Genomic DNA, 14,744 nt, shown 5'->3' with positions numbered 1-14,744 from the left:
TTGGACAGTGTGACAAAATTATCAGCAGAACATGTAGAAAGTTCAATGAAATGTATCCGAATCTACCGCCAATGAACCTCAAGAAATTTATACCATCCATTTACTAGAAATGAGGATGAATGAGTCCACTAGATACTCGTTAGGACAACAAGAGGATTGTTCCGAATTCTTGGGGTTCTTGTTGAATACTCTTCGTGAGCAAAACAATAGCAAAATCAATACTCTTGACCGCTCTGGACTGAATGATTTCGTACAACCCATCTCATCTCGTAGGTCATACATACCCTCACCCTTTCACCGCTAGATGATTACGGTGTCCCTATAATTTAAAAGTTTCCGAAAAATAATTGAAGAAAATTGGGTTGGATAATTTAGGAAACACTTGCTATATGAATAGCATTTTACAAGTGTTGTTCATGACGAAGAATTTCAAGAACGAAGTTTTAATGATGAACGAGAACGTGAATGTTTCCTACTTATTCATCAAACTAAAACAACTGTAAGAAGGTATCATCTTTCCCTCCAACCGATTTCCTGAAGTCTTTGAAGTCCACTAGATACTCGTTAGGACAACAAGAGGATTGTTCCAAATTCTTGGAGTTCTTGTTGAATACTCTTCGTGAGCAAAACAATAGCAAAATCAATACTCTTGACCGCTCTGGACTGAATGATTTCGTACAACCCATCTCGTCTTGTATTTGTAAATCTTTTGCTGGAAAAATCCTCACTGGTTTACTTTGTGGTAAATGTTCAAGAAGTACCGAAAACTTATGTGAATTTCTGGAACTTCATCTAGCTTTTCCTAATACGACTAATAACCAGTCCGTGCAAAGCTTATTGTTAAATCATCTGAAAATGAAAGGATTTGGAAAATCTGAAAATGGAATTTGTGATGTGTGAACAGGTGATGATCGATTGTATTGTCAAACATGCGCCAAACTAACTGACTGTTATAAGGAAACAAGTATAGCTGAGGCTCCAGTCAATCTAATAATAACACTGATGATTTTCAAACAAGACTCAACCTCTAACGGAAGCAAGAAACTCTTTGGAAGGTTCGAAATAGATGAACATTTCAACCTAGCAGACCACTATTATAATATTCATGCAGTCATTGTTCACTGTGGTTCTGGTGTTGAATTTGGTCATTATTACGCTTTGCTCAAAGAAGAAACGGACTGGTTTAAGTTTGACGATAGTCGTGTCACGAAGTGTTCTGGCGATGCATTGAATTTATTGGAGCCTCTGGAGACACCCTACATTTTGTTTTATAAGAGAGAGGACATTGTTAGATCAAGATCTTCAGATAATGTGGTGCTGCAGGTTTTTCCGGGTTTTCCTGCAGCTGAAAAAGCAAATGCGCCACTGGAATCAATGAAGTCGCCCCGGAGCGCCAATTAATTTTTATTGTTGTTTTTATTTTATTTTTGTCGTTGTTTTAATATATAATTATATTATATATTATATTATTATTGAATAAGAGGCTCCCAACCAGCAATTTTATATTTCATAATGGTTGTGAAAACGTTTCGGAGAAACAAATTATAGAACTATATTTCTTCCATAAATGATTTCAATGTATTTATAAAACAGCTATAAAAAGGAAATTGGCACCGTTTTATAAAACATTATAGTCTTCATAAATATTTTGTAAGGCCTTTTACAAACACTACAAAATAGTTTCGTAAACATTTCAGTTACTACAAAATTTTCTAACACTATTCGTCAAGAATCTTATGAAATAATTGAAATACAATTTTATAACAGTTTTTTAGTAATTCCAAGTAAGCTTTATGAAATATAATGCAGCCTAAAAGGATGACGATAAAATAAAAAAGTGTTCTAAATGTTTTCTAGAAGGCACAAGAAGTAATTTTGTATTGGACACTAGGAAAATATAATAGATATGTCACCAACTGAAAACTAACGAGTAGAAAGATCGGGGCCATTTTGATAATTTCACTTTTGTACTTATAAAGCTGTTAAAGACATTATTCGTGCTTCAAAGATTGATATTTTAACTGTGAATGAAATTTTATTGACAAATTTATAGCCTATTATCAGTAAAATTTAAGCGCGCCACTTTTTTATTAAAATTTTTGGAAAAATTATTGATTATACAAAAAAGTCACTCTGTCAACGTATTCATTTTCTAATCGCAAATTAACTCTGTTTGCTCTAAATAATATAATCTTATAATATATATGTACTTTTCATCTGTAAATATCACTATATGTGCCGTATGTCATACTTTCAACTCATCTAATGTCAGTATTCCAAATTGCTATCATTTTAAATTGGCGTCGTTCTATAAAATTATTTAGTATCGATAGCAAGAGTTTTGACGTATTTCAGCTTATATGTTACCCCTATAAAACTGTTAAGAAACACTTAGTTCTAGGAGTGATGGTAATGCGGCAGAGTCGGACTACTTTCAAAGCTAGAGATTTCTATGAAAATGAAGATAGAAGTTCTCACGTATTGTTTGGATGAATATTATCTGTCGTAATGTTTTGGCTAAAAAGCTTCTCCCATCGATTATAAAGGCAGAATTCCGAAGGAGTTTTGACTAGTGATTAGAGTGTATATAAACATGGTGCTCTTCTTAAATCGACGGATTTCAACCATCAATAACCCTTTCCTGTTTTTAGCAGGAACAAAAGCACTAAGTTACATGGGTCTTCGTCTAAAACGAACCACTTCTCTTAATTTTCTTCCAATGACCAATATTACAGGACGTTATTAGGTATATAGTTATTGGGACACTAGTCAAATAAAACTGACAAATAATACTTCATTACACGACCTCTGAAATCAATGTCAGCTGGTTCTTTTCGAATGCTGCATTTCATTCTTGGCGACGGCACATATATATTAGCGAAAGCAATTTGATTTTATAAGTTACTTTATTGTTTTGGATTTGTAGTGAATATACCATACTATGAAGTAGTTGGGAAATTATCATTAAAGTGACAATATGATAATGAAAACATAATTGTGTTCGAAAGCATCCCAAATAAATAATTTCATTAAAGCTACAGGAAGCAGTTATAAAATATTTTTGAAACAGTTTTATAAATTGCATAGAAACGTCACAGAAAAGTGCTATGAAACTGCTACAAAGCAATTTACTTATATAGGCAAATATGTTTGATAAGTTATTTGTTAAAACTGTGATAATTTCGTGACTATTTTATAACACATTTTCAGTTTTATTTCATAAACGTTTCTATGATAAATTAATAAAACACTTTTATTGCTTACAACTGTATTATGTTCACAGCTCGTCTAATATAATCAATCAGTATTTTGAAAGTAATTATAAAATACCAACAAAATAAAACTGTTGCGGCATCATGAAATTATAAAACAATTTTGCTGGTTGGGATTCCAGAAATAAATTCCACTTTTGAAATACTTTTCTTAACAACAATTTCTTGTATTCTTCTAAATGAAGGTACCTTATTCTTGAACGAATTTGATATTTTCTGATCTTCCCTGTATGTTGTTTGACTGAACACCGTTCTTAGTGCATCCTTCATTGTCATCGAACATGCACTAACGTTTGAACCCATTCAAATATCATTGTACAGAGTGGGCCAAATTGGAAACTTTCAAAGGAAAACCCCTGTTTTCAAACTATATAGATGAAAACTGATGATGGCTGTGACTGAGAGTCAAATTTTATGATGAACTCAATGGTGAAAATTGCATATCGATATCTATCATCATTTCTGAGTTACAGCATGTTTTTCGAAAAAGTGCATTTTCAAAAAGTTGATGTAACTTTTTTCCTGTCGAAAATTTCTTGTTTCTATCAGAACATTTTCCATTTATTATTATTATTATTATTATTATTAATTAATATCGCATTTATATTAATAGTTCTTGATGGAAAACAATTTGTTTAACGAGACACCCTGTATATTCCTGCATATTTTTGAAATTACCTTTCAAAAATGTGACACACTTGATGTTTCACTTTGAAATGAAGAGCTCTCAGGTTTTTTCGTGTAGATTTTAAAACGCACACGTTGATCAAGTAGGCTTTGGATCATGTGGCGATAAAACTGAATGCAAATCTTTACTGGTAGCTGTCAAATTTTGATTTGAGCAGTAAAGACGCTATGCAATTTATAGTTTTTGTTAAATTTTTAAACACATCCGCAATGAAGTATGAGAATTATGAAAAATGGAATATGATATTGTGTGTTATACAAACCGAGGAAAATTTAGAAGCAGCAAGCAATTTGTCTCACGAGAGATATCCAGAGAAAAAACAAGGTTTTAGAGGTTGTTTAGAGGTTGCGATACAACCTAATTGATGGTGGTCAATTTGTGAAAAAAAAGTCAAAATTAAATGAATCAAATAGGAGTTGGAAGAAATAGTCGACGCGAAATTTGAAAATATCAACAGGCCTACCAAGAACTAACGTTAGGAGGATTTTGAAAAAGCTATACAGGACCAGAAGAGTTCATCAACTCGACCAGGAGATTTTAAACGCCGCATAGCTATTTGCCAGTAGTTCCAGGAAAGTTGTGATTTCTCATTAAATAGTATTTGGACAAAAGAAGCTTATGCAGTGCCAGCATTTTCAACCACTACAATTCTTATACTGGAGCACAACAAAATCCTCATTCTATTGTGGAGAAGAAAAGTCAAGATAAATTTGGATTTAGTGTATTGGCAGGTGTTTTTAGGGATAGAATTATCGGCCCGTTCATAATGGCACTCCCACTTACAAATTTTAAGGCAAAATATTGAACCCCTGTTGATGAATTGTTACTAATGGAGCTCTGAAAAATCTATTATCAACAAGACGGAGGTTTCACTTCACAACACTACAATTTTCATCAGTTTTTTGGCTAAAAATTTTGGTAATAATTGGATAGCCAAACAAGGACCCAACCGTTGGCCGACCAGGTCACCGGATCTGACGCCTAAGAACTTTTACCTCTTAGGAAGGTTGAAAGATCTCATTTTTGAATTGCCGACCAATTCTAGATACGAAGTGAACGAGAGTTTTCTTCTCTCACTTCTATTGAACTAATTAATTTGGTCAAAAACGTTCAGAAAAGGTGTTGCCTGTGTGTAGGAGAAGCTGGTACATATTTCGAACACCTTCTCGGAAAAAATATATTTCATTGTTTGTTCTTTATCATTATTATTATTATTGTCGAAGTTTCATTTATTAGTAATAAATATATAGTATGAATTATTATCAGTTTTATTGAGAGTATGCTCATTATTCAATGATAGCATTTGATAGCTACTACTGAACAATTTCTTTCAGTTTTATCGCCGCGTCGCGTCGTTCAAAGCCTACTTGTTTAAAGGGTGCATTTCACACTACATGACACTACATGAAAAAACCTAAAAGCTCCGTATTTCAAAAATGACTAGCAAAATATTAAGTGTGTTTCATTTTTGGAAAGGTGAGTTTAGGTTCTATTGAAATATGTAGGAATATACAGGGTGTCTCATTGAAAAAAAAAACAGTTTTTCATAAATAACTATTGATATCTCATTTGACAAAATAAGTTTTTCACACTATCGAAGTCTACGTAAAAAAGTGCTTTGGAAATGTTTTTATGGAAACAAGAAATTTTTGACAGGAAAAAAGTTACAGCACCTTATCGAAAATGTGCATTTTTGAAAAACATGCTGTAACTCAGAAACGATGATAGATATTTATATACGGTTTTCACCATTATATTTGTCATGAAATTTAATTCTCAGTCACAGCCATCAGTGTTCATCTATCTTGTTTGAAAACAGGAGTTTCCCTTTGAAAGTGCCCATTTTGGCCCACCCTGTACACCGAATAAAAGAATTAGATATTTGTTGCGAACTCAATGGACACGGTATATGTTTTTAAACTGTTTTCTTTTCATAATCAAAAACTTGACTTTTAATCAAATTCATTTGTCATTTTCTCTCCTTTGTAGGTTTGTTCGTAAAATACTATGTTCCAGCGTGGTACATCATGTGTCGAATCTACCACCCATTGGATAGATGTGAAAAGTTATTCATGAAAATGACTAACATCTCTAATTTAACTACCCAGGTAAAAACTTTTTATTCACTCATATATATTTATTTTCGAAATCAGAGCCCAAAAACAAAGCATCCGTGATTCAACACAGCGCTGTATCAACTCGCCATAAATTTCATCAGTGGTGCTAGGCTGAACCACGAGTGGAACAATTGATTCAACTGTTTCTTGAGTGAGTGAAACTGAGTAGTACACTGTTATTACTCAGGCTTGTCCTTTGAGGACGATTGAGTCTAACATTGCATTCGTTATTGAGCCTAGCAACACAGATGGCAGCTAAGACTAAGCGCTCTGTGTGGTTGGATCACGGATGCCTTGATTTTTGGTCCTTATTCAAGCAGTCACCTTGCAGTGAAAGCTGCAAAGAAAGGCAGAGAACGAATGTCGGTCGACGTCGAAAATTGGCTTTGCAACTGACCTGGAGGTTTTCTAGCGCCTCGTTGTTTCTGATATTTGTAGATTGAGTTTTTTGTCGATCTCTTAGATAGCATGTTCGTAAGGGGAGATGTCATTACCGTTTGACACCTAGTTCTTTTCATTTATTACTATGTTGCACAACGAAATCCTTCAGGTTCAACTGCTCACCTATGATTTGAAGATGTATTTTATATATAGTCAAATATTTTCTGTAGCTGGGAAGTTTCAATTCATTTAACCCATTGAGAGATATAGAGGGTGGTTGCGAAGTTTCCCACTTCAAAGCCGTGAGAGCTTGGGAGATGATGGACGTTTGAGACGTCAAAAAATTGCAACTACCGACGAAAACATCGCCAAAAATCACCGTCGCATTCGAATTAGAGAGGTAACAGAGGTTATGAACATGTCAAAAGAACGTGTTTCTCACATATTGAATGAACATTCAGGTATTATAAAGCTGTCCGCGCGTTGGATGCCGCGTTTGCTCACGTTAGACCAAAAACGTGTCCGAATGAACATTTACAACGATCTATTGGCAAAATTAATCCGAGATTTGACGCCGATTATTTACTGTAGATGAAACTTGGATACACCATTATATGCCCAAAACAAAACTACTGTTCAAACAGTAGACTGCAAAGAAGGAATCGGACTCAAAAAAATCAAAAACTCTTTTTTCGACTGGGAATGTTATGGCGAAATAGTCATGGTTGAAATAGTCATGAAGTTATTACAATTGATTATCTTCAAAAAGGAAAAACCATTACAGGAGCATACTACGCATCATCAATTGACAAGCTGAAGGCGAAACTTGCCAGAAAAATGGACACATTTGCAGAAAGAGAAAATCCTGTTTCATCAAGACAACGCACCGTCTCACACCTCAGCGGTCGTCATCGCGAAAATCCACGAATTATGATATGAACTGCTTGACCATCTACCTTACTCAACAGATCTAGCCCCAAGCGACTTCTTATTGTTACCCCATCCGCTCGGAGGCCAGAAATTTTGTCAAATTAAGAGGCAATCACCTTCGTGAACAATTATTTTGCAGTACTATTTACAGAGTTACAGAGACCCCGGGTATATTCATAGATATCGAGGGAGCGTTTGATAAAACAACTTTTTCATCAATTACCCAGCAACTACACTCCAGGAATGTACCCCTGGTAGTAGGAGAATAGTTACTCAAGATGCTTTCTAGTAGAGCAATGAGTATCAATGTAGACGACATCACAGTGAGAGGACTGGTCATGAGGGGTTGTCCACAGGGAGGGGTTCTATCACCCCTTCTCTGAAATATAGTTCTGGATACCCTGATTAATCACCTCAACAATAATGGATTCTACACAATTGCATATGCAGATGACATAGTTATCTTGCAGACCGGCAAATTTGTGAATACACTGTGCGATAGAGCGCAGGATGGGCTCAAATTAATAGAAATATGGTGTAAGGGACACTCACTGTCGATCAATCCCAAGAAGACTGAGATGGTCATTTTCACCAGGAAAAGAAGTTTATCGGGCTTAAAAACCTCCCGAAATCTTCAAAAGCAAACTATATTTCGCTGAAGAGGTGAAATACCTTGGTACTATCCTCGACAGGAAGCTAACATGGAACTCTCACCTACAGTGTAGAGCAAAAAAAGCATATGTGGCTTATGAGCAATATCGGAGGACAGTGGGATGCGCATGGGATCTTTCACCCTGGGTGGTCACCTGGATCTACACTGCAATAATAAAACCTATGTTAACGTACGGAGCCATTGCATGGAGACCAAAAGTTCTACAAGCAACGGCCATTCAAAAATTATATCAAATAGAGCGACTGGCTTGGTTAAACACCACAAGAGCAATAAGAACAACACCAACCGCGGCAATGGAATTAATTACGGGTCTGACTCCTCTGGACCTGTACGTTGAAGAGGTTGCGTTAATCTTAATTGAGGATGAGCATATGTCGTAAAGCGCTTATTGCGCAACCTCTGCTGCAGCAACCAGTGATGCAATTGAACCCAGGTTTGTGTTCAATAAACCCTACAAAATACAAATAAAACAGAACACAGAGTCGGATGTTACAAAGGGCTCAAAATCCAAAGGGGGCTCAGGATGTGGAGTATACTCCAGATCACTAACCCTAAGGATTAAGTGGAAAATGGGAGAAAATACCAACGTGGTCCAAACAGAACTGGCTGGTATCTCAATCGCCACAAAAGGAATAACCAGGATAGGAATTTCTAGCAAAAACATAACAATCTGCACTGACAGTAGACAAGAACCATTAGCCTTAAACAGAGAACGTGTTACCTCAGGGCAGGTACTAGAGTGCCACCAAGATTCAGCCAAAGCCTCGGTAGATGATAACATTATTCTGAGGTGGGTTAAAGGGCACGCTAGGAATAAAGGTAATCGCATTGCCGACTCTTCAGCCAAGGAAGCGGTTGGATTAGGAATTTTAGGACCCAGTGGCGCCTACGGCCTGATGACTTCGATAATTGCGGAACTAGCCAAACGTTACACCCATGCTCAATCCCTAAAGAGATGGGATGGGATCAAAGGTTGCAATCTTGCCAGGATCACCCTGGGCGACCCTGAGAAGCTGGCGCCAAAGGAATATCTGGTGATGACCAGGAAAAATCTATGCTTAACAGTAGGATTTCTGACTGGCCACTGTCAACTAAGAAAACAGCTCCATAATATGGTGCTAGTGGACACACCTTTATGCAGGATGTGTGAACAGGAAGATGAGACTGTCAGGCATGTCCTATGCGAGTGCCTGGAGTTATCGTCAATAAGAGAGTGTGTTCAGCGAGTCTTGACCTACACCTGCCGATATAAAGGAGATGTCTTTCAGTGACCTGTCCACCTTCCTGGAAAGGACAGGATGGACGATGTCCTAGGAGGACAACTCTTCGGGAGGATGTACAATGGGTCACATGTGGCCTAAGTGCCGTGGGCTTACATTCAACCTCCCTATTCTACAGATACAGATGTCCAAAACAAAAATATAGTCCACATAGTGGATTGCAAAGGGGAAACCGGCTCCAAAAAAAAAACTGTTTATTCGGCTGGGTGAGTGATGGCGACTGTTGTTTTTTGAAATAGTCGTGGATCAATTTCAAAAAGGAAAAACAATTACAGGAACATAATACGCATCATTACTTGACAAGCTGAAGGCGGAACTTGCAGAAAAATGGCCACATTTGCTGAAAAAATAAATCCTGTTTCACCAAGACAACGCACTGTTTCACACCTCAGTGGTTGCTATGGCGAAAATCCACGAGTTACAATTTTAACTGCTTCACCATCCGCCTTACTCACCAGATCTAGCCCCAAGCGACTTGTTTTTATTACCGCATCCAAAAATTTCTCTCGGAGGTCAGAGATTTTCGTCAAATGAAAAGGCAATCAGATTCGAGAACAATTTGGACAAGTTACAAATATGGAAGCATCGCTGGAAGAAGTGTGTAGAGTTGAAAATAGATTATGTTGGAAATAAAAAAAAATGATAAAATGTCTTGTATTTTCGTTAGGTAGCAAACTTTTCAGACCACCTAAAATTATTCAAAACTGAAAATGAATAGTAGTTTTTGAACTTTTCAAATGTGAAATTTGAGGGATGGAACCATGTATTGAGAATAAAATATACCAATACTAAATGAATGAGAGCAGGAAGAACAAGAACTCTACTGGATTCAACTCTCCCGTTTTGTAATGGAGATGGTGCTAGGATCTCTACGTTCATATATTCGAGTAATACTTCATACAACATTTGAACATATTGAAATATTTTGAACGACAATACCACTCTCCCGGCGCACATTCCGCTAATCAAATTAGCATCATCAGGAAATGACTGAAATTCTCTCTCCCTTGTTTTGAAGGTTATGGATTGTCGTTTATGGACTTTTCCGCCTCCGCGAAATTTTTAGATGTATCAACAGTTCTTTTCTGCTGAGTCCCTAGAGTTCTAACAGTCTTCACTCGATTAAGTTTTTTACATCGTGGAACTCCTCTTAGTTAAAAAAAAACTTGAGTTTTTATCTTTTGTCTCATCTACATTTTGAGCGAAATGTATTCTTTCATCCGAGCAACCCAAGTAATGTAATTATTGAAACATTTTTCTCAAAATGGTAATTTTGCTACTCTAAAAAAGGGTAACCAACGGTTAAGGTTATCACTTTTGGTCATTTTATAAGAGACACAGAAATGAGAGGAAAGTTCTTTGTAGTGAGTACTGGAACCGTTTACTAATCAGTATCACTATTTTTAGGATTTGAAGGCCGTCAATTTTCAGCATTTCTTCCTGACGTTTCGTTGGTGGGAGTGGCTAGTTTCTTCAGGATTTATACATCGCGTTTTCAAACAGTATCCTGTTTTTTTTTTAAGACAAAACGCAAGCACTACAGGATTTGAATCGCTGGAGATTCATTTCTCCATTAAGGAAGTTCATTTCTCACCGATGCATTTCTCCATTTGAAAGAGTTCTCAAACAGTAGAGTTCGAGGAGTACTGAATTGAACCTGAGAACGATGAGCAGCCACAGTTCGTCGCAAATTTCTGAAATATACCGCTCTTAGTGGAATCAAATATGCCAAGTCACTTGAACACTTTCCGTGAAAGTATCTATAGAAGAGAGACAAATTTCCAACATTTCTTCGATGTCCTAGGCTATCGAGGTTAGAAATGATGTTAGCGTCTCCAATCTGGCGGATGACTCTCTTCTGGATGGAATCTAGCAACTTCAGGCTATGTTTGGGGGCAGAACTTTATATAAGAAAACAATCCTCCAAAGAAGGTTTGATCTGAGCTTTATAAAGCATCAAAAGTGGCTGAGGTGTGTACAGGTTTCTGGTTCAGAACTTTGTTCCAAGATTTTGAGAAGCAGCATTTGCAATTCCAGCGACATGATTGTGTCAAGATATTGTCCATTTTGACCCCCAACAAACTCATCGAAGCTGAAAGCGGAATTGTCTGACCTGACATTATATCCGGTTCGGAGACATTTATCTTCTTGGAGAAAAATGATGTTTGAGTTTTTGTGGCATTGAATTGAAACTGGTTACTTTCACCCCCAATTCGAAATCACTTCTAGATCCTTATTAAGATATGCAACCTCCTGCTGCTGGTGGAGATGTGTCTCCGTAGTCGATGTCCTGGAATCCAAAAGTAATGACTAAACAAGTGTGCTTGTCATCAACAAAGCAATATATCGAATTCTTGTTTTTTTCCAATAAGTCGTTGATATACAATAAGAAGAGGATTGGAGACAATATGGATCCCTGGGGAATATCATCGTTGATGGTGAAAGTATTCGAGAGATATCTATCGACGACCACTTGCAGGGAACGTTCTTTGAGAAAGCTGAATAGCCATACACAAAAATGATCCTACAAGCCATAGCATCGAAGTTTGGCCAGCAAAGCCTCATGCCACACACGGTCGAAGAATTTAAAAATATCAAGCGCAACAACTATTGATGCTCTATGTTTCTCGATTGCGTTATTCCAAATTTGGGTGACATACGATAGAAGGTCGCCTGTTGATTTTTGTTTTCGAAAGCCATATTGATGATAGCTCAAGATGTTGGAACCTTCCAAATATTTCAGGATATGGTGATTTACGACTTCCTCTATGATTTTTGATAGCACTGATAGCAAAGCGACCAGTCTATAGTTATTTGGAAGATTTTTTTTGCCCTTTTTGGGAATAGACTCCCAACAAGATGGAAAAACCCCTTCCTTATAAGAAGGTTGAATAGTCTGCAAAATACTGATGCGAATTAATCTGCGAATATTTCAAGTACGATGACGGGTACTTCATCAGGGCCAGACGCCTTGTTGATATTGATCTGTTTTAAAATTCGCTTGACTAGACGCTGTCGAAAAGTAATTTTCGGCATTGTGGGAATAGTGGGTGGTGTCTTCTCCAGAAAATCAACTGTGGCGTGGGACGCAAATTGTTCAGCTAGTAGATTTGCCTTTTGTATGGCTGTCGTTGCAATTGAACCATCCGCTTGTGTTAGTTGTGGAATTGTGTATTTTGTGAAGTTAGCTACGGCTGTGGCGTGTTGACTTGTCCGTATGACCTAGTCTGCAATTCCTTTCATGTCCCTTCAGCCATGTTTCCATTGATCTTTTGTTGATTCAGATTAATACCTTCCCACAAGTGCACGATATCCGATAGACCCCTGCTGCTGACAGTGGGTCTCTCTTGTCTTCAGCCGGCCTGATACTTTGTTGTGTTTTCTTGGGTGTGAGAACTGTTTCGATATTGTGTTTCCCCAAGAGAGTTCCAATTCTGCCTGTGACCCTAGGGACAAGTCGGCTGTGGCGGAACACGCACTCAGTGAAGGAAACCACAACGGCAAGTAGAACAAGGTCAATGAATGTTATTGGTATCAGGTAACAGCACACCAAACTACCTGAGTCAACATGAACACGCTTTACGAAATTCATCTAATCCAGGTACAGGTATTAGCACACCAAACTACACACATATGATTTGGGCAGCCGTGATATACAGTCATCGCAGATAACTTAGACTGTATAAACCTCTGAAGAAGATAGCCACTCGTGCCAGCAAAACGCCAGGAAGGAATTCCAAAAATCGACGGTCTTCAAACCCGAAAAATAATGCCACTCAAAACCTCGGCTGTGAACGCCTTAACTATTTTGTCAGTTATTTTTGTATTACAAATATTTTTCATTTTCAGTTAGTTTTCTTCATGATATGCGACAGAGTGCTGCTTTGCTCGTTTGGAGGTACCCACTGCCCTCAAAAAAAAATCACTGGACTCTATTCATTGATGTTTTACAACGTCATTGCCTATTGTACAAGTTACATCAAAGAACTCGTTGAGAAAGAAGACTGGTCAGTTACAGTGAGAATGACGCAGCACAGCAATATCAAGCACGTTGCCATGTCTGCGACCAAAATAGTTCTAGAATGGACCAAAGCAGTAACGTTCATAATTACAGTAACCTTTATGCTGCTGGTGTTCGGATTGGAACAGGGTTTGGAGCATTACCAACCAACTGCTCTGTACACGTTCATCACATGGACCTACTACATGTGCACTGAGAAAGTATTCGTAGATTTATTTTTACCCTTCCTGCTGTGGCTTAGACTCAAATCTCTAGAAGCGCTAGAGCCTCTTTATGCCCCAGTTTTCCTCAAGTCTTACACGATTGGTCTGGCTGTGATTTTGGTGACGCTTTTGAGCTTTCATGGGCAACCTAGATTCACTTCACTATCGTTTTATCTAACTGTTTACTTGAGACTGAAAGATATGATTTTGAACAGTTTGAGACAACTCAGAGACGAGAAAAGGGTACTGGAACAGTTCAGATATGCAACAGACCAAGAAATCGAAAACTGCGATGATGTTTGCGCTGTCTGCTTGAGCTCTATGGAAACCGCAAGGGTGACTCCTTGTCAGCATATGTTTCATGCCAGTTGCTTGCGACAGTGCCTGCATAATTCTTCGATTTGTCCGATTTGTAAAAGGGAATATACCTTCATACACTAATATAATCATATGTTTTTTAAATAATCTTCAGTGCTAGACCAATCAGTATATATTTTTACACTTCACTTAGCTTAAGGTTTTGTAATTAGTATAATATAATTCATTGTGGATTTGATTTTCATTTAACAATTGATTACTTACATCATCATTCCAGCAAAGCTTTTTGGATCTATTTATATTTGAAAAAAAAGGACTGAATTATTTGGATGAGTTGCCAGTTGATGGAGTCATTCATCTGAACGCTTATTCACTACCCTTTTCAAAAGATTATTTCAAAATGTTAGAAGGTCTATTTCAACCATGACTTCAAGTTTTTTTAGTAGTCCAATCGGCAGGTACTTTTAGCAACGAAAAATTCCCCAATAAATGAAATTTTAGTATTTTGTTTACACGTGTTTAGTGATGTCAAATCCAAGTTTTCGACCTCGAGTAAGTTGTGGAAAGTTTTTAGTCGCCAAAAAACCGCGATTTTTTTTACTTGTTTTAGTTTTTTACCTATAACTCGAATACCATCAATCTTGTGTGAAAAGTTATTCTAAGTTAAATTGAAGAAAACAAAATTTCCCGTCGTTCAAAAAAAATAATTCGAAATTGGTCAGATAGGAAAGTTTTTACGGACGATCAAAAAATAGTTTTTTTTTTTTTCAATTCCGGTACGAACTGCTGTAACCCATTTTCAAAGTGCTGTAGCCATACACCATCAATTCCAATCGCATACTTCCTCCCTGAAAGTTCTAA

General features: G+C 37.1%; 1 protein-coding gene across 1 annotated transcript in view; it reads left to right on the top strand.

Annotated features, from left to right (window-relative positions):
• The window catches only part of LOC111510351 (uncharacterized), a 44,510-nt gene extending 30,389 nt beyond the window's left edge, over window positions 1-14,121 (top strand). The window contains exons 3-4 of the mRNA XM_023166255.2: window positions 5,950-6,068; window positions 13,191-14,121. Coding sequence (XP_023022023.2) covers window positions 5,950-6,068; window positions 13,191-14,006 — 935 coding nt within the window. The 3' untranslated portion in view covers window positions 14,007-14,121. The remainder of the gene's footprint in view (window positions 1-5,949; window positions 6,069-13,190) is intronic.
• Window positions 14,122-14,744: the final 623 nt, after the last annotated feature.

The sequence above is a fragment of the Leptinotarsa decemlineata genome, unplaced genomic scaffold (genome assembly GCF_025532065.1).
Source record: "Leptinotarsa decemlineata unplaced genomic scaffold, Ldec_3_MD MMD2_tig00003736_RagTag_RagTag, whole genome shotgun sequence".
NCBI lineage: Eukaryota > Metazoa > Arthropoda > Insecta > Coleoptera > Chrysomelidae > Leptinotarsa > Leptinotarsa decemlineata.
This window is presented reverse-complemented; position numbering and strand designations above follow the sequence as displayed.